General features: G+C 44.0%; 1 protein-coding gene across 2 annotated transcripts in view; it reads right to left on the bottom strand.

Moving 5' to 3' along the window:
* Positions 1 to 26,403, bottom strand: part of LOC118369744 (disintegrin and metalloproteinase domain-containing protein 12-like) — a 179,301-nt gene that overhangs the window by 15,241 nt on the left and 137,657 nt on the right. The window contains exons 12-20 of one of the 2 annotated variants that reach the window (XM_052498615.1): positions 16,587 to 16,764; positions 13,839 to 13,928; positions 13,195 to 13,390; positions 12,865 to 12,973; positions 12,192 to 12,390; positions 11,839 to 11,916; positions 8,678 to 8,786; positions 7,736 to 7,922; positions 7,267 to 7,369 (exon numbers count right to left, since the gene is read on the bottom strand). In XM_052498615.1, the coding sequence (XP_052354575.1) occupies positions 7,267 to 7,369; positions 7,736 to 7,922; positions 8,678 to 8,786; positions 11,839 to 11,916; positions 12,192 to 12,390; positions 12,865 to 12,973; positions 13,195 to 13,390; positions 13,839 to 13,928; positions 16,587 to 16,764 (1,249 nt within the window). The remainder of the gene's footprint in view (positions 1 to 7,266; positions 7,370 to 7,735; positions 7,923 to 8,677; positions 8,787 to 11,838; positions 11,917 to 12,191; positions 12,391 to 12,864; positions 12,974 to 13,194; positions 13,391 to 13,838; positions 13,929 to 16,586; positions 16,765 to 26,403) is intronic. The other variant, XM_035754404.2, reaches the window with a different exon arrangement.

Genomic DNA, 26,403 nt, shown 5'->3' with positions numbered 1-26,403 from the left:
TACACAGTTTAGCAGATGTTATAGCGGGTCAGAGTATGTTTATTTATTTACCTTTATTTAACTAGGCAAGTCAGTTAAGAACAAATTCTTATTTTCAATGATGGCTTAGCAACAGTGGGTTAACTGCCTGTTGAGGGGCAGAAAGACAGATTTGTACCTTGTCAGCTCGGGGGTTTGAACTTGCAACCTTCCGGTTACTAGTCCAACGCTCTAACCACTAGGCTACCCTGCCACCCCGGGGGCTTAAATCATTACTGCGAGATTCCCAAAGGCTGGAGCGGCGGCCTTCTCGCCCGCTCCAATTTTGCTCCAGTAGCGCTCACTTCAAGAGCTCAGGGTATGCCCGCCCCAGCATGCATCTGTAGTCTACCTGTGTGCTGCTATAGCTCCTTGCTTAAGCTACTGTCATGGAGTTTGCTAAATATTTTCATAAGGAAACTGATAAATCACACAGGTGCTTAATCAAGGTGACTTACAAAGATGAGGACCAAGAGTAAGAGAGGGAGTGTGGTGATGTCGTGTCCACAACTAAAGAATCATTGTGGAATCTGAAAATACATTTATCCCAAAAGCATGATAGTGTAGTTACTACGTGCACATGCTAAAAGAAAGGTACCATCGCATGAGCCTGAAGTCACAGACTGGCCAAACTCATGTTTCTAAAAAGCACTAATAAATCATTTTTAGTTTAATTTGTATTTAATTCAAAGTAAGTCACAGCCTATATGCCCTGAAATAATTCAAATAATATAGCCTAAATAATTCATTTCCGTTCCTTCTTAGGCTCCCTATCTGGCTCCTGACCTAAACTCAGCAAAAAAAGATCACTTTTCATTCAAATCGATATGGTTTGGTTTCAATACTTTAAAAATTATTGCTAGGCCCAGGTAGTCACAAAAATAGATGGCTGTTTGTTAAATTCTGATTTTAATGAATGAATCGAATTCTGTCTGTGAGTGCGGAGTGAATTTAGCAGAGCGGTAGGAAAGACATGGAAGGATTTCCAACTGCTCAACTCCGCTCTCGTGTTCTGTAGCAGGTGTAACGAATGCAGTTTTTTCAGAAAGTATTCATACCCCTAGACTTATTCCACATGTTGTTATGTTACAGCCTGAATTCAAAATGTATGACATTACTATTTTTTTTCTACATGCACACACAATACCCAGTGATGACATAAACATGTTTGCTAATGTATTGATAATGAAATAAAGAAATATCTTATTGAAAAGTATTCACACCCCTGAGTCAATACTTTGTACCTTTGGCTGCGATTGAAAGTTTTTAAGAGCTTTCCACACCTGGATTGTGTAACATTTGCACATTATTATTTTCAAAATTCTTCAAGCTCTGTCAAATTGGTTGATGATCATTGCTAGATAACCATTTTCAGGTCTTGCCATTGATTTTAAAGTAGATTTAAGTCAAAACTGTAACTGGGCCACTAAAGAACATTCACTGTCTTCTTGGTAAGCAACTCCAGTGTAGATTTGGCCTTGTGTTTTACGTTATTGTCCTGATGAAAGGTGAATTCATCTCCCAGTGTCTGGTAGAAAGCAGAGTGAAGCAGGGTTTTCTCTAGGATTTTGCCTGAGTGTAGCTCCATCCTGTTTCTTTTTTAAATACTACCAAGTCCTTAACGAGTACAAGCATACCATAACATGATGCAGCCACTGCTATGCTTGAAAATATGGAGAGTGGTACTCAGTAATTTGTTTTATTGGACTTGCTCTAAACATACTATGACTTTGTATTCAGGTCAAAAAGTTAATCGCACTGCCACATTTTTTGCAGTATTATTTTAGTTACCTGTTGCAAACAGGATGCATGTTTTGTAATATTTGTATTCTGTACAAGCTTCCTTCTTTTCACTCTGTCAATTAGGTTGGTATTGTGGAGTAACTACAATGTTGTTGATCCATCCTCAGTTTTCTACTATCACAGGCATTCAATTCTGTTTTAAAGTCACCATTGGCCTCATGGTGAAATTCCTGAGCGGTTTCCTTCCTCTACGGCAACTGAGTTAGGAAGGACGCCTGTATCTATGTAGTGACTGGGCGTACTGACATACCATGCAAAGTGTAATTAATAACTTCAACATTCTCAAAGGGATATTCAGTGTCTGCTTCTTTTTATTTGTACCCATCTACCAATAGATGCCCTTCTTTGTGAGGCATTGGAAAACCTCCCTGGTCTTTGTGGATGGATCTGTGTTTGAAATTCACTGCTCGACTGAGGGACCTTACAGATCATTTTATGTGTGGGGTACAGAGATGAGGTAGTTATTTAAACATCATGTTAAACACTATTATTGCACACAGAGTGAGTCCATGCAACTTATTATGTGACTTGTTAAGCATATTTTTACTCCTGAACTTATTTAGGCTTGACATAGGGGGGTTTAATCATTACTGGCTCAAGACATATAAACTTTACACTTCTAATTAATTTGTAAAATAAAAACATGATTCAGCTTGGACATCATAGGGTATTGTGTGTAGGACAGTGACACAAAATCTAAATTTAATCTGTTTCAAATTCAGGCTGTAACACAACAACATTTTGAAAAGTCAAGGGGTGTGAATACTTTCTGAAGGAATGTGAAATTTGAATAGAAAAGGTGGGTACAGCAGTAGTTATACAGGATGAGCCATGACTAGAATACAGAAGCCTCACACGTCCTCAACTGGCAGCTGTATTAAATAGTACCCGCAAAACACCCGTCTCAACGTCAACAGTGAAGAGGCGACTCCGGGATGCTGGCCTTCTAGGCATGGTTCCTCTGTCCAGTGTCTGTGTTCTTTTGCCCATCTTAATCTTTTATTTTTATTGGCCAGTCTGAGATATGGCTTTTCCTTTGCAACGCTGCCTAGAAGGCCAGCATCCCGGAGTCACCTCTAAACTGTTGACGTTGAGACTGGTGTATTGCGGGTACTATTTAATGAAGTTGCCAGTTGAGGACTTGTGGCGTCTGTTTCTCAAACTAGACCCGCAAATGTACTTGTCCTCTTGCTCAGTTGTGCACCGGGGCCTCCCAATCCAATTTCTATTTTAGTTAGAGCCCGTTTGCGATGTTCTGTGAAAGGGAGTAGTACACAGCATTGTAATAGTACACAGCGTCTTCAGTTTCTTGGAAATTTCTCACATGGAATAGCATTCATTTCTCAGAACATGAATAGACTGACGAGTTTCAGAAGAAAGTTATTTGTTTCTGGCCATTTTGTGCCTGTAATCGAACTCATAAATGGTGATGCTTCAGATAATCAACTAGTCTAAAGAATGACAGTTTTATTGCTTTTTTTAATGAGAACAACAGTTTTCAGCTGTGCTAATATAATTGCAAAAGGTTTTTCTAATGCTCAATTAGCCTTTTAATATGATAAACTTGGATTTGATAACACAACCTGCCATTGGAACACAAGAGTGATGGTTGCTGATCATGGGCCTCTGTACGCCTATGTAGATATTCCATTCAAAATCAGCTGTTTCCAGCTACAATAGTCATTTAAAAAATGAATGTCTACACTGTATTTCTGATCAATTTGATGTTATTTGAATGGACAAAAAACGTGCTTTTCTTTCAAAACCAAGGACATTTCTAAGTGACCCCAACATTTTGAACGGTAGTGTAAGTATAAAATGACTGCATTTCAGTCTTTTGACTTTAATACAATGAAATCGATGCAGCCTACTCAATCACTTTTCATAGCTACTTTCTACAGGCCTCCTGGGCTGTATACAGTGTTCCTCACTGAGTTCCCTGAATTCCTATCGGACCTTGTAGTCATGGCAGAAAATATTTACATGTTTGGTGACTTTAATATTCACATGGAGAAGTCCACAGACCCACTCCAAAAGGCTTTCGGGAGCCATCATCGACTCAGTGGGTTTTGTCCAACATGTCTCCGGACCTACTCACTGCCACAGTCATACTATGGACCTAGTTTGATCCCATGGAATAAATATTGTCGATCTTAATGTTTTTCCTCATAATCCTGGACTATCGGACCACCATTTTATTACATTTGCAATCACAACAAATAATCTGCTCAGACCCCAACCAAGGATCATCAAAAGCCGTGCTATAAATTCTCAGACAACCCAAAGATACCTTGATACCCTTCGACTCCCTCCATCTACCCAAGGACGTCAGAGTACAAAAGGAAGTTAAGAGGAACTCAATTTAACCTTGCGTAATAACCTAGATGCAGTTGCACCCCTAAAAACAAAAAACATTTGTCGTATGAAACTAGCTCCCTGGTATACAGAAAATATCCGAGCCCTGAAAGCAAGCTTCCAAAAAATTGGAACGGAAATGGCGCTACACCAAACTGGAAGTCTTCCGAAAAGCTTGGAAAGACAGTACCGTGCAGTATCGAAGAGCCCCCACTGTTGCTCGATCATACTATTTTTCCAAATTAATTGAGGAAAATAAGAACAATCCAAAATTTATTTTTGATTCTGTTGCAAAGCTAACTAAAATGCAGCATTCCCCAAGGGAGGATGGCTTTCACTTCAGCAGTGATAAATTCATGAACTTCATTGGCGAAAAGATCATGGTCATTAGAAAGCAAATCACGGACTCCTCTTTAAATCTGTGTATTTCTCCAAAGCTCAGTTGTCCTGAGTCTGCACAACACTGCCAGGACCTAGGATCAGAGAGACACTCAAGTTTTTTTAATACTATGTCACTTGACACATTGATGAAAATAGTCAGGCCTCTAAAACTTCAAGCTGCAAGCCATATTCCAACTAAACTACTGAAAGAGCTTCTTCCTGTGCTTGGCTCTCTTATGTTGAACATAATAAACACCTCCCTATCCACCGGATGTGTACCAAACTCACTAAAAGTGGCAGTAATAAAGCCTCTCTTGAAAAAGCCAAACCTTGACCCAGAAAATATGAAAACAACTATTGGCGTGTACCGAATCTCCCATTCCTCTCAAATTTTGGGGAAAAAGCTGTTGCACAGCAACTCACTGCCTTCCTGAAGACAAACAATGTATACAAAATGCTTCCGTTTGGTTTTAGACCCCATCGTAGCACTGAGACTGCACTTGTGAAGGTGGTAAATTACCTTTTAATGGTGTCAGACCAAGGCTTTGTATCTGTCCTCGTGCTCCTAGACTTTAGTGCTGCTTTTGATACCATCGATCACCACATTCTTTTGGAGAGATTGGAAACCCAAATTGGTCTACACGGACAAGTTCTGGCCTGATTTAGATCTTATCTGTCAGAAAGATATCAGTTTGGTTCTGTGGATGGTTTGTCCTCTGACAAATCAACTGTACATTTCGGTGTTCTATTTTAGGTTCTATTTAAGGACCACTATTGTTTTCACTTTTTATTTTACCTCTTGGTGATGTCATTTGGAAACAAAATGTTAACTTTCACTGTTATGCGGACGATACAAAGCTGTACGATGAAACATGGTGAAGCCCCAAAATTGCCATCCCTAGAAGCCTGTGTTTCAGACATAAGGAAGTGGATGGCGGCAAATGTTTTACTTTTAAACTCGGACAAAACAGAGATGCTAGTTCTAGGTCTCAAGAAACAGAGATCTTCTGTTGGATCTGACATTTAATCTTGATGGTTGTACAGTTGTCTTAAATAAAACTGTGAAGGACTTTGCATTACTCTGGACCCTGATCTCTCTTTTGACGAACATATCAAGACTGTTCCAAGGACAGCTTTTTTCCATCTACGTAACATTGCAGAAATCAGAAACTTTCTGTCCAAAAATGATGCAGAAAAATGTATCCATGACTACTGCAATGCTCTACTTTGCGACTACCCGGAAAAAGCACTAAATAAACTTCAGTTAGTGCTAAACACGGCTGATAGAATCTTGACTAGAACCAAAAAATGTGATCATATCACTCCAACTGGCTTCCTGTTAAGGCTAGGGCTCATTTCAAGGTTTTACTGCTAACCTACAAAGCATTACATGGGCTTGCTCCTACCCATCTTTCCGATTTGGTCTTGCCGTACATACCTACACGTACACTACGGTCACAAGAAGCAGACCTCCTTATTGTCCCTAGAATTTCTAAGTAAACAGCTGGAGGCAGGGCTTTCTCCTATAGAGCAACATTTTTATGGAATGGTCTGCCTATCCATGTGAGAGATGCAGAATCGGTCTCGACCTTTAAGTCTTTTTTGAAGACTAATCTCTTCAGTAGGTCCTATGATTGAGTGTAGTCTGGCCCAGAGGTGTGAAGGTAAACAGAAAGGCACTGGAGTGACGAACCGCCCTTGCTGTCTCTGTCTGGCCGGTTTCCATCTCTCCACTGGGATTCTCTGCCTCTAACCCTATTACGGTGGCTGAGTCACTGGCTTAGTGGTGCTCTTCCATGCTGTCCCTAGGATGGGTGCGTCACTGAGTGGGTTGAGTCACTGACGTGATCTTCCTGTCTGGGTTGGTGCCCCCTTGGGTTCGTGCCGTGGTGGAGATCTTCGTGGGCTATACTCGGTCTTGTCTCAGGGTAGTAAGTTGGTGGTTTGAAGATATCCCTCGAGTGGTGTGGGGGCTGTGCTTTGGCAAAGTGAGTTATATCCTGCCTGGTTGGCCTTGTCTGGGGGTATCGTCGGACGGGGCCACAGTGTCTCCCGACCCCTCCTGTCTAAGCCTCCAGTATTTATGCTGCAATAGTTTATGTGTTGGGGGCAAGGGTCAGTCTGTTATATCTGGAGGATTTCTCCTGTCTCATCCAATGTCCTGTGTGAATTTCTCTTTTCTCCTCTCGGAGGACCTGAGCCCTAGGACCATGTCTCAGGACTACCTGGCCTGATGACTCCTTGCTTTCCCCAGTCCACCTGGTCGTGCTGCTGCTCCAGTTTCAACTGTTCTGCCTGCAGCTATGGAACCCTGACCTGTTCACCGGATGTACTACCTTGTCCCGGACCTGCTGTTTTAGACTCTATTATTTGACCCTGCTGGTCATCTATGAACATTTGAACATATTTGCCATGTACTGTTATAATGTCAACCCGGCACAGCCAGAAGAGGACTGGCCACCCATCAGAGCCTGGTTTCTTCCTAGGTTCCTGCCTTTCTAGGGAGTTTTTCTTAGCCACTGTGCTTCTACATATGCATTGATTGTTGTTTGGGTTTTTAGGCTGGGTTTCTGTACAGCACTTTTTGACATCAGCTGATGCTTTATAAATACATTTGATTGATATTCAGTCATGTGTAACAGTCTGTTCTAATAAAGTGACTATTGGGGAAAATCAGTTGCTCATTACCTCCAGCAGAAAGAGACCCACCTTGTATATGCTGGTACCTGGAGGCTTGGCTGGGGGCTTGCGCCGTGGACTGTACATGGACTGAGTCTGGTTGGGGCTGGCTGGTCTGGTCGACCCAACTGATCTATAAGGACAGAAAGCTAACATTTCAACTACTATACAAGTCTTCTACTAACTGACAACTACTATTATACAGCTCTCCTACTATTCTAGAGGAGCTGTAGCTTTGAGACACACAGTAACAGGCCTTCTTCATTGTGAGGACTATGTGAAGGACTACTGGTATGTGTTTTTCTCTCACATGGTTAGTGGAGTCACAAGGATACCGTTGTTGTGAACACATCAAATCACCAGAGAGAGAGACCATGGGACCATGATGTAATTTCTACAAGAACATCATCTCCAAGAAAGTCTACTTTTCTAGAGATGTTCTGTATGTCAAGATAGCATAAGAGTAAACACAGGTGTGGGAGGAGGTGTCCTACTGTACCTCAGTTTCTCCATTGTGGTTTTCTTGTTTGTGAAGAGCAGACGGACCAGAGTCTTCCTCTTAAGGAATACCAGGAACCCAGCACCCATAAGGCTGAGGAGGGTGGCCAGGATTGCCACAGCAACCACCCTGCTGTCGGCTGATGTCACATACGACAACACGCACATTAATACACACACACGCACATCTACGGCACGGCACAAACAGGACACACACAGAGAGTGTTAATAGAAGCCACAGCAGTGGTTTAGTACATTTTACAGTATTTCCAGAATTATTTCCTTTTGCTCTTGAATGACCAGGCATGGAAAAGGGTTACCAGGCAGGGAAAGTTAACTTGTTCACTCTTGTTGCTGAGAATTTTCCTGCATAGCAGGCAATGCAAATTTAAAAATGCTTCTAATGCTAGTAATTTATTTTCCTGCTTATTTTACTGCTGTAGCAAACTGGCTCAAATTAAGTTCCTGCATCTGTAGTTGTAATGAGTTTTATGTAGCTAGGATGAATACAGATGTAGAATGTTAATTTGACCTATATTGTCACAACATAATACTGCAGCAATAGGATTTGATTGTTTAGTCCATAAAGTTGCTTGATTTCTGGTTTGGCTGGTCAAAAGTAGGCTACATGAAAAGTGCAATGCTATTAATATATCTGTTTGTTAGTGCAGGTTTTCAGTGAATTTATGTAAATCACAAAGCTCATCTGCATTTCCTGTGGTGCAGGAAAATTCTCAGCAACAAAAGAGTGGTCAAATTAAGATCCTACATTTGTAGGTGACTGAGGTAGATCTGTCAAAATAAATTAACTTGCTGTAAGCAGGTTATGAAATAACAGCTAAAGGTGTTAAATTATCCCAAACTAACTGTCTTAGTGTCTGCACTGGCTAGTGAGAAAGAGGGTGAAGTTAGTGAAGTAAAAAGAGGAAAGAGCATACTGTACCTGCCAATCTCATTGGTCCACTGTCTAGGCTGCCCCCAAACCCCGCCCTCTCACAGAAAGGAGGGGCCCAGTGTGCCTCACAATGGCAGTTCTCCAAGTTGTTACACACCTAGAATCACAATGCATGCTGGTTAGTATTAACACATCTTTACCTGTACAATACAATACTGTCCATAGCTTGTGTTTTACCAATAGACACCGGTCAGAGCACAGGGAGTTGTGTGCCAGAACTCTAGGCTCTTGTGATCATCAAACACAGGTCAGTGAAAGAGACTACAGTGCAAGGATTCATGGGATATGGCAAGTATGCATGACTTATTTTACTTACTTTATAAGCTACCAGTATGCATCGTACTTGAGCCTGCATTTCTTCAGAGAAGGGAGAGATGAAAATAGGATCCCAGCCCACAATGTTTGGATTACCTCTACAAATAAACCACACACTCGTTCCATCAGACACATCGGTTTTGATGTGGCAGGCGCCATAGACTGTGCAGTATCAAACATGATTGAGAAAACATGTGCAGAGGACAGCCCATCCCAAAAAGTTTTCTGAGCGGGAAAGGGATCCAACAGGATTCCCTAGCGGGATATTGGAGTCCAGCTGTCAGCTGCAGGGAGGCCTGTGGTTGGGATAATTCCAGATCAGATCTGGCCCCGAACTGGGAAGACCTTTCCCTGCCTCCCTCGTAGTGACTGGCACTCCCTTATGTGTCTGGAGCGTTTGGGGCTAGGGGTGGTGTAGGTCAAGATTGGACACTTAAGGACACTTAAGAACCCATGAGGGGAGATCTATGGATGTGATAGGATTTTACCACATAGTACTGTACAGTACACTTGTAAACACACTCACGCACATACACACATCATGTTAAATAGACTTAAATCTACACAGAGCCACATATGGAGATGCATACTGGCTCTGGATCTACAGTTTAGGGTCGGTTATATTTGAGGACATCATGTGGGTCTGACTATAGTCAATATAATGTTACATTTAGAGAAATAAAGACACTAATGTGTAGTTAGTACAGAGTGGTGTGGCAATTTGTTTTTCTTTTCTGGGGCCCGTACTTTTTCCAGATCTGGTAACCTAACCAGTTAAAACTCCAGACTTTATACGGTATGATGGGATTCATCTGTTGTAAAAAAAAAAAATATGAACTGTGATGGGACCAGAGTATTTCTAATCAGTTCACATGGTTTTAAAAAATTGGGGAGGATGAAAAACCTGTCAAACTGCAGCAACCTTGTACTTGTTCATATGAATTATATTTGAATAAAGAAGGATTAGGGGGTTTCCTATACACAGACACAGAGAAAGCAACATGATTGGACAATAAAACTCACTGGGCTGAGCTTGCTTCAAACTGAAAAATAGTCAAATTTCAATGCAATACAGCATGTCAGATCTCTAATGTTTAGATGTATAGGCTGCTACATTTATGGAAGAGTTTTTGCTTGTGTCTGTTGGGAGTAATGTGTTATCACGCTTGCTTAATAAATACTGGAGGTAAGTGGAGAGCGGGGTGCCCGGCCTGCACGATCTGTGATTTCCGTTAATCTGATTGGTCAAGACATGCAAAGAGCCTGCAGCAGCACTCTGATGTGAAGCACAGAGAAAGTGTGTGTGAGTTGACAAATCATGAGGCAAATTGGTCTAAAAAACAGCACTTGTTTTTAAATCTTTGTCTCGATATATTTTATTAAACTAAATCAAAAGTAGTGTGGTTAAAAAGTGCTGTGGCAAATGACATCACCTGGTTAAACCTGTTCTTACATCCAATAACAGATGACATCACCTGGTTCAACCTGTTCTTACATCCAATAACAGATGACATCACCTGGTTCAACCTGTTCTTACATCCAATAACAGATGACATCACCTGGTTCAACCTGTTCTTACATCCAATAACAGATGACATCACCTGGTTCAACCTGTTCTTACATCCAATAACAGATGACATCACCTGGTTCAACCTGTTCTTACATCCAATAACAGATGACATCACCTGGTTCAACCTGTTCTTACATCCAATAACAGATGACATCACCTGGTTCAACCTGTTCTTACATCATCCAATAACAGGTCAAATGAAACCTCAAAGAAGCACCCAAATAAAAGTTAAGGTAAATGAAGGCAATTTCTTAATCCAGCTTTGATTCTGTGTTTTAAATTCACCTCTGATAAAGGTGATTCAACAACGTAGTGGTTCAAAAGCCAGTCATTTTTAGCAAATCTTGCCCAGTGTTCTACTTTTCATTCATTCATTCATTCACTCGATCAACTAAACAACAAAGTAAATAAAACATAAAATAATTATTGTTGCATTATTAGTACATACTCAAACACCAAGGAGCATTTTGACTACATTTGGATGTTTCCAGACTATAGCTACTTGCTAGTATGTTTGAATGCTGCTTAGCCTGCCTTCTCTATGCCAATAGATGATGTCATTAAATGATATTGATTTAACAAGAGGCGGAAGAGGAACTGTGACACCCCACTCGCAGTCCCCCCCCCAGTTGTTTTCACTGGGTCAATGAAAGTCAACAAACTAAGTAGACCAGACCCAGCTGCTATTGCATTGGTGTCTATGGGAGACACACCCAGTTAGGTAGACCGCAACTGACAATATTTTTTTCAACGGTAAACGGCCTGAGTGAACTATCTACATTCATCCGCCATCTTTGATTGAACCTCTCTGGGTCGATGAAGATTGATTGTATAGCATGGAAGTAGCTGCTGTAATTCATGGGAAGAGCAGTAACTAAATTGGTGCTCGGTGTAGCAGAGTAAAGGGCTTAGGGTACTAGCTAGAGGGCTCTACGATGACGTGTGCTCCAAGGTTGAAAGATATATGCGCACACAAAGAAATTTAGGAGCACAATGAAAAATATTAAAGGATAGAATCATACATTTTTCTAGACGCACTGGTTCTCCTAAATTTAAATTCCAGGTCGCACAGCAACATTTGCGAGTAAATGGTCGCTCAGTAAAGCCCTGTACCGCTCTATTTTATGCTATGTTGAGGTCAATAAAATGCTGTGATAAGTTAATAACGTTGACATGACACCGGTGTTTAGCTAAGAGACTGGAATAAGTCACTGCCTTCTAGATACTCAGCATAAGATGATACCCTCCAACTCGGAGTACTCACCCCTCGTCCGCTGCACTTCCCTGAACACTGGTGCACTCCAAACACACTGACATTCTGGCACTGACGATTCAGACACATCTATGGAATAGAGAAAGAGTCATATTGAAAACATAGTACTCCGCATGTGATGTTAATTATTTCATGGAAAGCATATCGACCGAGATCTGCTATCTATTCTACTTAATGTACTTCGTAAGGGGCCCAATTCAACTGATCCCAGAAATGAAAGTAAGTGATTGGTTTGGAATTGGGCCAAAGACAAGTGTGGGCATTAGCATCTCCACCAGCGGTGATGGTAATCTCTCTCTAGCTCTGCTTGATAACAGTTGCAGTGCACTACAGAGTACCCTCACCATGCCCTCTCCACACTTGGTGCCAGCCAGAACCAGTCCAGGGTCGGGCATGTCATCACCCAGGTAGACGTGGGTTCCCCGACACAGGATCCTCCCTCCTTCCTGAAGAGGGATGTTGGTTTCTATGGAGACGGCATTGGTGCCAATCACAGGCCGGTTGGCCCCTCCTTGACACTGAATTTTGCCACACTTTGCGTCTCTGTGTAAAAAAACAACAACACACGCATGCAACATAAATGACAAGGCATAAAGTTTAACATTGACAATTTCCGACGTGTGACATCGTGTGCAATTATAACCAAAGATGAAAGACTAGACAGCCTTCGTCTCACCCTAATAATGACTCCCTCAGTGCTCCAGTCATTAAAGCAATTACATCAATTAACAAATGCTTGATTAGAGATTTCACCCATGGGAGATATAAGAACAATAGCATAAAGTGCTTCATGAATACTTCAAACTGTAATTAGCCTTCATTATCTCCAAATTGTGTTTTTCTCTCTATTAATGATTCCCATGCTATTTGTCCCATTTAATGTGCCATGCTGATTGTCGATGGCACTCTTGATAATACCAATTCAGATAAACAATGTTGCTTTATTCATTTGTCTTTCTAGCTAGCTCTTTTTGCTTCGAAGACATGACATACATAACAAAAGCTGCTCAGTCTTACCGGGCTTCACATTTGGCAAACGATCCTTTGGAGTCCTTCCCACAGTTCCCGTAAGGATCTCCTGCTGAGTTGACCCTCTCAAAGCAGATCCCTGGGGCAGGTTTGGCTCCTGCGGGAGAAAGTGAGAGAGAGGAATATAGAGCGATAGAAATGGGGGGAGAGCAAGAGAGAGAGAGTGAGAGAGAAAGGGTGATTCATGAGCTAGGATTAGTTTTTCCTTAGCTACTTCAATAAACATGTAAAGGAAAGTTACAGATGTACTCATCTTAGATCTCCAAACATGGAAGACTTTCATCAAGTGGTCCTGATCATTTGTGGCGCTCTACTGACCTGGTCCCCATAGCGTGATGCACTGCTGCTCATGAGTCTGGCAGATGCCGTTGTAGCAGTATCCATCCACGTTGTGGCAGGAGTGACCGTCGTGCAGGTACACGTTGGCAGGGCAGTGGGGATTGGCACCAGTACAGAACTCTGGCAAATCACAGGAGTTACTGGACTCTCGACACGGTGTGCCAGCAGGCTTCAGCTGCAGAGAGAACACATACACGCACAAACACCCCCGACAGCCAGCCCGCACACACAGACACACAGACACACAGACACACAGACACACACACACACACACACACACACACACACACACACACACACACACACACACACACACACACACACACACACACACACACACACACACACACACACACACACTGTGAGGGCCCTGTGCTTGAATACAGCTTCATGTATTGGCTTAAAAGTCCCTGGAAACGAAATGTCTTAATTTTTTACTGTAAACACATGGTTGTGTAATACTTGTCAATGGAGCAGAGATAATTAGATTCCCACTCTTTATCATTTTGACTGGGAGGGAAAGAGTCAGAAAGAGACAGAGAGCAAAAGTGCAAGGGAGAGGGAGGGAAAGAGAAAGACAGTTGGGAGAGGTATAAAAAGAGAAACAGAAAGAGTAGTCGTACCCTGCAGTCCTCGCAGCACTGTCCGTGGGCGCACACGGCATTTCCCTTCAGGGTGCAGGTGGTGGCATTGCAGCAGGGGTTCATGCATTCCTGAGTGACACAAAACAAAGCAACACATGGACCTGATTAATGGTCTGGACCCCCAACTCTCTGCTGCTGCTGCTGCTGCTGCTGTGTCCATCTCAGATCAGTGTTCCAGCTCAGGGAGAGCACATCCTGTAGGGAATCCATTGACTGTAGCCCTGGAGTCCCACAGTGCAGCCCCTTAACACTGTGAGCTAAAGCCTGGAGACACAATAGCACAGAACAAACCAACAGGAGAGAGGCAATTCTCTGTCAGGGTCAGACAGGCGAGAGGCCATTCTCTGTCAGGGTCAGACAGGCGAGAGGCCATTCTCTGTCAGGGTCAGACATGAGAGAGGCACTTCTCTGTCAGGGTCAGACTGGCGAGAGGTCATTCTCTGTCAGGGTCAGACAGGAGAGAGGCCATTCTCTGTCAGGGTCAGACAGGAGAGAGGCCATTCTTTGTCAGGGTCAGACTGGTGAGAGGCCATTCTCTGTCAGGGTCAGACAGGAGAGAGGCCATTCTCTGTCAGGGTCAGACAGGAGAGAGGCCATTCTCTGTCAGGGTCAGAGAGGCGAGAGATCATTCTCTTGGAGGGGTCAGACAGGAGAGAGACTATTCTCTGTCAGGGTAAACATATCTTTAGCTCATTGTTTTGGATTTGTGGTTGGCTCTGTTGTTAAAACAACATTATGTTTTGATGTCCCTTGCCTGTCTATACAATGGATGGGTGGATGGGGAGTTCCAGAGCTCAAGCTCAGCTGTGGTGATTGAGATGGTGTATTGTAGGTTGGGAAGGGGGCTGTGGTAGGTTAAGGGGGCTTTGGTTGAGGTTTCATCGAGGGTGAAGGTAGTGAAAGGATCTTGTAGAGGTAATTGAGTGGCTGGTGGGGTGTGCTTTGAGGCCCCTGAGTCGTGGAGATTACAAACATGTAACACAATGGAAGGAAATGGAGAGCTGGCCACAGAGGGAAAGAGGTGAAGAGGGCGAAGGGGGGGTAGGAGAGAGACAGATAGGTGTCGGAGAGTGAATGACGAGGTGATGGAGCGAGAAATTAACTGGGATTGAGATTGAGAGGGAGAGAGGGGTAAAAGTACAAGGCTAATTAAAGAGATTAAGTAAAGGACAGAGTGAAAGAGCACAGAACGGCATTAAAAACCTTTCATTAGAGGACAAACGCCCTTAAAATTCCTTTTCCAGGCCACAGTCCCGGCTACACCATCTCTTCTTCGTCTTCACTTCCCAACAAGACCCTGGTACGTTGACTCTGTGGCCTGACAAGGTGTTGATGCTGATGGGTCAGAACTAGAGGTGTTCTAGTTGGCCACTGCTGCTCTGTGGAAGGGAGTTTTATGGGGTTGGCTGTGCTCTTGTGGCCTGACGTCAGCCTATTGTTTTGTTCGTGGGAAGAGAGGGGTGCTTTGATCCCCCGGTCCAACTGGGACCACGGCCCACCACACCAGGCCTCTGGTGACGTCACTGGGTCACGGAGGGGCACAGGGAGGTAATGGAACAGCAGTATTCCAAACCACACAGCTGGTATTAGGGTGTTATAATCATTGCCTGATTGGAAATACCTCATACTGTAATTGAAGGGATTCTGGTCCCATCATTACTTGATAAATCTGTAAACACTTGAGACCAAAATGACATCAGTGTGTATCATCGGAGTAGACTCAAGAACAGAGATATGTTTATTAGCATAGCCACTGGATGCCACAGTAAATTAGACGTCTGAGAGGAGTGGATATGTATCTACAGAGAGAGAGAGAGGATTATGTGAATGTACGATGGAATGGGAATGCTAAAACAGTTCAATTGTCTGCATATCAAATGCATCTTTATCAAACGCCTCCCTAATGGCGTCCTTAACCATCCTGAAGACGACAACAACACTCTCACATCCAGTTAATTACCTGCTTACTTGTTGCTCTGTTTGAAGAGTTACACCTAAGCACATTGCCAGAGGGATTTCTCATGTTCTGTGGGATGTGAGAGCAGCTGCTGCAATGGTTGTGAGTTAGAGTGATGCTGTATGCTGCTCCAGTACCTGTTCCCCAGATGTGGGTCTGGACTGGTTTGGACTTATTTCAGTTCCCATGGCAACCATGTCAGTGTAGTGCTCTGTTGTTTTGATGGCAGAGACAAAGAAAGCTCCACGTCGCACTGATTACTCTCTTGTTTGTTAGGATTGTCACAAATTTGGATGGCTCACTTGATTAATGAGCAAATGAACAGGACGTGACATCATCATGGCACAGTATCAGACCAGTGCTCGGCACATATGGGAGGCTGACAGGGAGAAGGGTCTGGGTAAATAGTTGCAAATGGCTTAGGTTCTCCGGTGGTTTGTTGTGTGACTGTATGCATGGAGTCGTTGTACACATCTATGTCATTGCCTTTGTGGCAAAATAACATTGACAGTAGGGCATGCAACGACACGTATATAACATTTTAATTTTCTTGTGCTGTGTTCTGGGTGATTGCTTGTATTTACTGTGTGCCATTTGTTGCAATTCTTTGCGGGTGTTAATGGTTTGTTGTAGTTCTCTATGTTCTTTAGGGTGGATAGTGACTGCTGGTCCATTGTGTCAGCATGTAAGCTATCGGTAGCTATAGCTACAATATAATATAACAGAAATAATTGCTTCTCTGCGTTCTGTGCCGTTGAATCTTACTGTACCTCCAGTTCTCCACAGTCACACTCCTCTCCCTCCTCCACGTATCCATTGCCACACTTCTGTCCCCCGTACAGCACCTTGACCTCAGGCATGTTGTACAGACACATCCCCACTCCCTTCTCCAGACTGGCTGCCAGGTCCTTCTTACTGCAGGTGCTGAATACCGTAGGAAATGGGTACCTAAGGGATAAAGACAGAGGAAACTTGTTGAGTGCAAAGTGTTGCTATGCAGATACACTGTTACATTAAACTTGCTGTGGGCACAAACCTGTGATATGGGCACAGGCAATCTGGCAGGCTCCTGGTGTTCAAGGTCAGAGTTTCCATAGAATAGTCCAACAGGCTATTACGTGACCTGATTCATTCCTGTATGCTTGTCATTCCTGGTTAAAGTATGCTCATAATTTTAAGCCTTTAAAGGTTAACTTAGGACAAGTAAATGTACACATGCCAGAAAGTAGCGAACCCAGACAGAGCTCAGACTGAAACTATAAAGGCTCTGCCGGCTTGTTCAATCATAAGGCCTCGGCACATATTTAACGGTCTACTGACATCAGATGAGTTCCGATTTGACACAGTTTCATAAGTACAAAGACACACAAACAAACAAATGATCACTACAACAAAGATGCAGCATGGTTTGCAAGCTACTTATTTTCATAAATATTTATCCGCTGCTCAGGCAGACCTTAGTCTTCGATCACAGAGGAGGTTGGGTAATCTGGGCCGTTTGAAGCAACAGGCTTTTGAAGAGATGGGCTATGGGAAAATTACACATGCCTCTTAGAATTTGTCTGTGTGTCTTCAACAACAACATAATATTTGCTTATACATTGCGGTGAAGAATATTTTAAACATGATGATTAAACCTTATCCACATGCAGTACATTATATCTCTATATGACTTTTTACCAGTCTGTGTATGTCTACATAAGTAAGAAAGTAAAAAAAAAGAATAAAAATACATTCAAAATGTCATTGTATGCTATAGCGTTAAGATTTCCCTTCACTGGAACTAAGGGGCCTAGTCCGAACCATGAAAAACAGACATAGACCATTTTTCCTCCTCCACCAAACTTGACAGTTGGCACTATGCATTGGGGCAGGAAGCGTTCTCCTGGCATCCGCCAAACCCAGATTCGTCTGTCGGACTGCCAGATAGTGAAGCGAGATTCATCACATTTCCACCGCTCCAGAGTCCAATGGCAGCGAGCTTTACAACTCTCCACCCAACGCTTGGCTTTGTGCATGGTGATCTTAAGCTTGTGTGCAGCTGCTCGGCCAAGGAAACCGATTTCATGAAGCTCCCGACCAACAGATCTTGTGCTGACACTGCTTCCAGAGGCAGTTTGGAACTCGGTAGTGAGTGTTGCAACCCGAGGACAGGCGATTTTTATGCTCTACGCGTTTCAGCACTCAGCGGTTCCGTTCTGTGAGCTTGCGTGGCCTACCACTTCGCGGCTGAGCAGTTGTTGCTCCTGGACGTTTACAAGGAAAGGTGGCATCCTATGACTGTGCCACGTTGAAAGTCACTGAGCTCTTCAGTAAGGCCATTCTACTGCCAATGTTTATCTATGGAGATTGTATGGATGGGTGTTCGATTTTATATACCTGTCAGCAACATGTGTGCCTGAAATTGCAGAATCCACTCATTTGAAGGGGTATCCACATATATATTTTTTTATATAGTGTAAACTGTATGTATACATAAGTAGGAAAGTAAGAAATAAAAACATCCTAAATGTGGACAAAAAATATGTCTGTAACAGCTGTCCTCCCTGGGGTTTCTGTGCTGTCAGAGTGTTTTCCTCAGGCTGTACTGTACGTACCGAACAACCAACCAACCACAGGACAGACGGATACACACTGCTGCTTCACCTCATTATCAACCCCTGTCCTCCTCTAACCTCCCTCCCATCACCCTGACAACTCTGACAGTAGGAGACTAAAGCCAAAGAACAGAACACTGGATGTGACAAATCTGTAATAACAGTACTAGAAATGGCAGCAGGTGGGCTGAGCCAGAGACACACAGGCCTATATAGCCACTTTACTGTTTCACTCTAGGCTGGTTCACCTTCAGTATGTAAAGCTGGCTAATGATACAGTATGAAGGAGTGATATTGGCACAGGCGACTGGCACAAAAGAAAATGCTTTGAGTAAGTCTGGTATCTGAGAGTGAGCGGTGTTGTGAGTGGTGAAGATGATGGAGGGTTTGGCTTTGGACAGGCGGCAGTTTCAAAAGCCTTTTTAAGACCAACAGAGGTTTAGAAGGACTGGTACTAAACTAGGACGTTGGTTTGGGCCGAGCAAGATGGTCAGGAGGGTGACCGCTGGCATGGGATTGTGGAACAGCTGACATCAGACATGACCGCTTCAAGGAGTCAGAGGACTAAAAGGACTGAGAGTCTTGGCACTGGGTGGACCAGGTTGGTAAACTTGACATTGTGTGGACCAAAGAAGGTTTGAGGCTAAACCTTGACGTTAGACAGAATCACTTCCTTTAACGTGGCACAGAGTCGGGTTGTAGCTAAAACTTGGCATCAGGTTTGTGAGGGCATCTGTGATGCTTCTCCTCAGCCTAGGGGGGATTTGGCAGCTGTAATTCTATGGACGTTGCACTGTCATCAGTTCACTCTTTAGTGAGCCCGCTAGGGGCCAAGAGATAAGGGGAGCTTGCCAGGAAACACACTGTGCCCCCTCCTTACTACTGAGGAAAAACCCACTGAACTCTCACTCACTACAACTCCCTGGGAGTACACATCGTGCTGTCCTACACAGTCCACCCATCACCTCTGAAACACCTCTGTGAGTATCAAGTGTATCTTCGCCTCCCAGTGATGACCAGCACCACGCCAACCTGTCTGCTTCATTCATCCACTTGGTACTAAGTATGTTTACCTCAAAAGAACAGGGTCTACAAACTACACAGAGCTTGGCTGCTCTTTAGGGAAGAACCAAAGTGAGATGGAGCAGGCCTACACCAAGCCACTGAGCAGGCCCTCGTAAATGGCATGCTTGCTGCTGATAACACACCAGAGTGGTGGAGACCCCTGATCTGTGTGGGGAAAAACACAATACTTAACTCCACAAGCAGACAAAGCAATCTGCTGCGACCAGCCTAAGACCGTCCATCATCTCCTACCCAGCTGAGCACCCAGAGAAGGTCCAGCAGGCTTAGGGAGAGGTGTGGGCCCTGCTCGCTAGTCCCCTCTAGTCCTTTAATACAGCTATGGAATGTGGATCCCCCTACACCCTAGTGACTGTTGTTACAGCTGATGCCACGTGCCGGCTAAGCAGTCCAGAAAATTATATTACGAGGAACTATACATTAGCTTAAAAAGCCCACGTTTTCTCCATGAGCAGTCAAGCAATGTAGATCTAATTAGGACTAGGAGGTGTTGGGGCGTTGGGGCAGATGCCACATATTGGTCGTAGAGTATATCCATTTCAAACATAGTCATCTTGCAGGGCTTGATTGACAGCCAGTATGAGAGGCAATAGGAGTTGTTATTTCACAAGTAAATAAGGTTATTCATAAAAGCTGACACAGAAGCTAATTCATATTCTGATCACGCCTTGATAGCTCATATGATGAATGGTCGTTCATATCTTACTTAGAGCAGTGGCAATGATGACAGACAGCATATTTTGTACTCCCCGGGGCTCAAACGCTGACAGCCTTTGTTATTACTAACAGGAGTTCAATGCCAGGCAGACACACAGATGGAAAGAGCAAATGGATATCATCTGATGTGCTCTTTCGTCAGCAGGACTGATCTATAGGAAATTACACAGAATTAATTACCATTTTTTTTCTTGGAATGCTTTGAAAGCAAAGGGCAGATGAACAACCTGCAGTCATTTTCAGGTTGCCAATGTAACATGTCTCCTCCTCTGCAGCAACAACAACAAGGCCTAGTAAGTCTCCGTTGACTTCTGACATAGAGGATTTTGGGACCATCTGCATCTGTGCTCATGTCACAAATGCAGAGGTATCACAGTCACACTGATATGGCAACATTGTACTGAGGCAGAGTTGGGGCTGTTACCGCTGGTGACTAACGGTAGCGCTTCTCTGAATCTAGCCTACATCAGTGGGCCCAGAAGACTGTTGTTAGTCTGATCAAGTCAAACAAGGAGCCACTGGGTTCAGTGGCTGAGTAAATGCCACGGCCGATAGGGGGCTGGCATGGATGTCTGTTGACAAAGGAGGTACTAGAACGGGATGTTTTCCTCTGTGGAAGTGAAACACCATGCTGCCTTTGGGTCTCTTTACACAGGAGACTAGAACAGCCATCTGCGCCTCAAAACCTTGCTCCAAAACTAACTGTTGGTGAGACCAGTCTAACCCTTAAGCAGATGTGGAACTATGCTGTAGTGTTGGCACTGGTCCACTCAGACAGTTAAGGGAACTGTGTACCCCTCGAATCCAGCCCAGGGCATTACCCAAAACATCTGCTCATCAACCACCAACTTTCTCTAGATTCTCCACAACATAAAAGTATACTGTTACTCACAGACACAGATGCACGGACGCATGTTGGCGCTCAACTCAGTCAACCAACCCCATAATTAGTAATGTTCCCTCAATTTCCATCCTACCTTGACACTGGTAGTAATTATCCCCCTCTCCAGAGTTTCACCATGAGTGTGCAGCCCAGTTTTACACCCTGCTGTGGGTCTGGGCTCTTCTAAATTACACATGATACAGCCACCTAACTGGGACTACCACTAGCTGCCACAAATGACACAATCCACTAGCATGACAAGTACCCACATTGACATTTGACATTTGAATCATTTAGCATACGCTCTTATCCAGAACGACGTACAGGAGCAATTCGGGTTAAGTGCCTTTCAGCTAGTCGGCTCAGGGATTTGAACCAGCGACCTTTCGGTTACTGGTCCGATGCTCTTATCCACTTTTAAGCCCCCACATCAAACACCATCCCTGTGGCTTTCTCAGCTCTTGCTCTAAGTATTGTCGTACTTAAAATCTGGAGGCAAGTCAACACATCTCTCTTTGGGATCTACTGTAGGTGCTGTATTCAAACAACACCCCTAACTTTATATCCCCACTAAGCAAGCCCACCACATCTCTCTTTGGGATCTACTGTAGGTGCTGTATTCAAACTACACCCCTAACTTTATATGCTCACTAAGCAAGCCCACCACATTTCTCTTTGAGATCTACTGTAGGTGCTGTATTCAAACAACACCCCTAACTTTATATCCCCACTAAGCAAGCCCACCACATTTCTCTTTGAGATCTACTGTAGGTGCTGTATTCAAACTACACCCCTAACTTTATATCCCCACTAAGCAAGCCCACCACATTTCTCTTTGAGATCTACTGTAGGTGCTGTATTCAAACAACACCCCTAACTTTATATCCCCACTAAGCAAGCCCACCACATCTCTGTCTTTCTTTGGGATCTACTGTAGGTGCTGTATTCAAACAACACCCCTAACTTTATATCCCCACTAAGCAAGCCCACCCCATCTCTGTCTCTCTCTCTCTCCCTCCTATCTCTCGCACGGTTCTTCTATAACAAATAAAACACTGTAAATAAAAAAGGCACAGTTCCCTCAGTGTTTGTCTAGCCTGGTAAAAACCTCCTCTGTGGATCTCACTCTAAGCCCTGTTCCTCATTACAGCTGGCAGCGTCAGTGATAATCACGTCATTTAGATGCAGCCTGTCCTTCGCTCCATTAGCAAGTCTGACTAAAGAATGTCCCCGACACAACACCCAGGCAGCTACACAGGGTTCACTGTCTGCCTGCTCCTCACATTCTGAGAATACATCAGGACTGAGGGATAGATAGAGACAGAGTGCACTGTGGGTAAAGAAGGCATAAAACGGTGAGGAGGAAATTAGTTTCGGATTGGATTGCTGAAATGACTGGTTTTGTCAACAAGCCACTGTAAATTCAGCCCGGAGGAGGATGTGTTTGACTGGCTGAAATAAGGCATTGCATATCCAGCTGATGTACTGTGTGTTTATTGGTGTATGATGTGGACACACACATGCACACACGCACAGACACGCACACACAGACATGCAGACACACAGTGTGTATATTCAGTATACACACTAAGACAGAATGTCAGTTGCTATGCCTTATTTCTTGTCTCGTGTGTGCTCAGTGGCCTTTCAGCTGAAGTGAACTGAGGACGATGAAGGATTGTTCCCATTGGTCCCTGATACTGTTGAAATAGGGCATTGTCTGAGTTCTATTCTGACTGGGGTTTAGCCCTGAGGTTCTCGAGTAGAACATACAGAGAGAAACAATGTCTTCCCTCAGAAAAAGACAGGGTAGTACAGTATTGCTTTATCTGAACTGTCTTGCACAAAGTGTATCAATCAAAGCACATGTTGTGTTAACATATGAAATAGCCGTCTCCCAAAACTAACTTCAAAGAAACTAGATTATTTTGCATGTACTTATTAAGGTCCTGCATACTCTAATAGTGGTGAAGGATGCTTATGCATTCATTTCATGCCTTAATGGATCTTTTTCGGTCACACTTTGTTCTGCTTGCTAAGGTTACAATTAGGGTTAGAATAAGGGTTTGGGTTAGGGCTAGGGAAGAGGTACGTTTAGGGTTAGAATAAGGGTTTGGGTTAGGGCTAGGGAAGAGGTACGTTTAGGGTTAGAATAAGGGTTTGGGTTAGGGCTAGGGAAGAGGTACGTTTAGGGTTAGAATAAGGGTTTGGGTTAGGGCTAGGGAAGAGGTACGTTTAGGGTTAGAATAAAGGTTTGGGTTAGGGCTAGGGAAGAGGTACGTTTAGAGTTAGGATAAGGGTTTGGGTTAGGGCTTGGGAAGAGGTACGTTTAGGGTTAGAATAAGGGTTTGGGTTAGGGCTAGGGAAGAGGTACGTTTAGGGTTAGAATAAGGGTTTGGGTTAGGGCTAGGGAAGAGGTACGTTTAGTGTTAGGATAAGGGTTTGGGTTGGGGCTAGGGAAGATGTACGTTTAGGGTTAGGATAAGGGTTTGGGTTAGGGCTAGGGAAGAGGTACGTTTAGGGTTAGAATAAGGGTTTGGGTTAGGGCTAGGGAAGAGATACGTTTAGGGTTAGAATAAGGGTTTGGGTTAGGGCTAGGGAAGAGATACGTTTAGGGTTAGGATAAGGGTTTGGGTTAGGGCTAGGGAAGAGGTACGTTTAGGGTTAGAATAAGGGTTTGGGTTAGGGCTAGGGAAGAGGAACGTTTAGGGTTAGAATAAGGGTTTGGGTTAGGGCTAGGGAAGAGGTACGTTTAGGGTTAGGATAAGGGTTAGGACTAGGGAAGAAGTATGTTTAGGGTTAGGATAAGGGTTTGGGTTAGGGCTAGGGAAGAGGTACGTTTAGGGTTTGGTTAAGGGTTTGGGTTAGGGCTAGGGAAGAGGTACGTTTAGGGTTAGGATAAGGGTTTGGGTTAGGGCTTGGGAAGAGGTACGTTTAGGGTTAGAATAAGGGTTTGGGTTAGGGAAGGGTTAGGGTTAGGATAAGGGTTTGGGTTAGGGCTAGGGAAGAGGTACGTTTCGGGTTAGGATAAGGGTTTGGGTTAGGGATAGGGAAGAGGTACGTTTAGGGTTAGAATAAGGGTTTGGGTTAGGGCTAGGGAAGAGATACGTTTAGGGTTAGGATAAGGGTTTGGGTTAGGGCTAGGGAAGAGGTACATTTAGGGTTAGGATAAGGGTTTGGGTTAGGGAAGAGGTACGTTTAGGGTTAGGATAAGGGTTTGGGTTAGGGCTAGGGAAGAGGTACGTTTAGGGTTTGGTTAAGGGTTTGGGTTAGGGCTAGGGAAGAGGTACGTTTAGGGTTAGGATAAGGGTTTGGGTTAGGGCTAGGGAAGAGGTACGTTTAGGGTTAGAATAAGCGTTTGGGTTAGGGCTAGGGAAGAGGTACGTTTAGGGTTAGGATAAGGGTTTGGGTTAGGGGAAGGGAAGAGGTACGTTTAGGGTTAGGATAAGGGTTTGGGTTAGGGCTAGGGAAGAGGTACGTTTAGGGTTAGAATAAGGGTTTGGGTTCGGGCTAGGGAAGAGGTACGTTTATGGTTAGGATAAGGGTTTGGGTTGGGGCTAGGGAAGATGTACGTTTAGGGTTAGGATAAGGGTTTGGGTTAGGGCAAGGGAAGAGGTATGTTTAGGGTTAGAATAAGGGTTTGGGTTAGGGCTAGGGAAGAGGTAAGTTTAGGGTTAGGATAAGGATTTGGGTTGGGGCTAGGGAAGATGTACGTTTAGGGTTAGGATAAGGGTTTGGGTTAGGGCTAGGGAAGAGGTACGTTTAGGGTTAGGATAAGGGTTTGGGTTAGGGCTAGGGAAGAGGTACGTTTAGGGTTAGAATAAAGGTTTGGGTTAGGGCTAGGGAAGAGGTACGTTTAGAGTTAGGATAAGGGTTTGGGTTAGGGCTTGGGAAGAGGTACGTTTAGGGTTAGAATAAGGGTTTGGGTTAGGGCTAGGGAAGAGGTACGTTTAGGGTTAGAATAAGGGTTTGGGTTAGGGCTAGGGAAGAGATACGTTTAGGGTTAGAATAAGGGTTTGGGTTAGGGCTAGGGAAGAGATACGTTTAGGGTTAGGATAAGGGTTTGGGTTAGGGCTAGGGAAGAGGTACGTTTAGGGTTAGAATAAGGGTTTGGGTTAGGGCTAGGGAAGAGGAACGTTTAGGGTTAGAATAAGGGTTTGGGTTAGGGCTAGGGAAGAGGTACGTTTAGGGTTAGGATAAGGGTTAGGACTAGGGAAGAAGTATGTTTAGGGTTAGGATAAGGGTTTGGGTTAGGGCTAGGGAAGAGGTACGTTTAGGGTTTGGTTAAGGGTTTGGGTTAGGGCTAGGGAAGAGGTACGTTTAGGGTTAGGATAAGGGTTTGGGTTAGGGCTTGGGAAGAGGTACGTTTAGGGTTAGAATAAGGGTTTGGGTTAGGGAAGGGTTAGGGTTAGGATAAGGGTTTGGGTTAGGGCTAGGGAAGAGGTACGTTTCGGGTTAGGATAAGGGTTTGGGTTAGGGATAGGGAAGAGGTACGTTTAGGGTTAGAATAAGGGTTTGGGTTAGGGCTAGGGAAGAGATACGTTTAGGGTTAGGATAAGGGTTTGGGTTAGGGCTAGGGAAGAGGTACATTTAGGGTTAGGATAAGGGTTTGGGTTAGGGAAGAGGTACGTTTAGGGTTAGGATAAGGGTTTGGGTTAGGGCTAGGGAAGAGGTACGTTTAGGGTTTGGTTAAGGGTTTGGGTTAGGGCTAGGGAAGAGGTACGTTTAGGGTTAGGATAAGGGTTTGGGTTAGGGCTAGGGAAGAGGCACGTTTAGGGTTAGAATAAGCGTTTGGGTTAGGGCTAGGGAAGAGGTACGTTTAGGTTAGGATAAGGGTTTGGGTTAGGGAAGGAAGAGGTACGTTTAGGGTTAGGATAAGGGTTTGGGTTAGGGCTAGGGAAGAGGTACGTTTAGGGTTAGAATAAGGGTTTGGGTTCGGGCTAGGGAAGAGGTACGTTTATGGTTAGGATAAGGGTTTGGGTTGGGGCTAGGGAAGATGTACGTTTAGGGTTAGGATAAGGGTTTGGGTTAGGGCAAGGGAAGAGGTATGTTTAGGGTTAGAATAAGGGTTTGGGTTAGGGCTAGGGAAGAGGTAAGTTTAGGGTTAGGATAAGGATTTGGGTTGGGGCTAGGGAAGATGTACGTTTAGGGTTAGGATAAGGGTTTGGGTTAGGGCTAGGGAAGAGGTACGTTTAGGGTTAGGATAAGGGTTTGGGTTAGGGCTAGGGAAGAGGTACGTTTAGTGTTAGGATAAGGGTTTGGGTTGGGGCTAGGGAAGATGTACGTTTAGGGTTAGGATAAGGGTTT

The sequence above is a fragment of the Oncorhynchus keta genome, chromosome 36 (genome assembly GCF_023373465.1).
Source record: "Oncorhynchus keta strain PuntledgeMale-10-30-2019 chromosome 36, Oket_V2, whole genome shotgun sequence".
Classification (NCBI taxonomy): domain Eukaryota; kingdom Metazoa; phylum Chordata; class Actinopteri; order Salmoniformes; family Salmonidae; genus Oncorhynchus; species Oncorhynchus keta.
The sequence above is the reverse complement of the archived record's forward strand: the minus strand, read 5'-3'. Positions and strand labels throughout refer to the sequence as shown.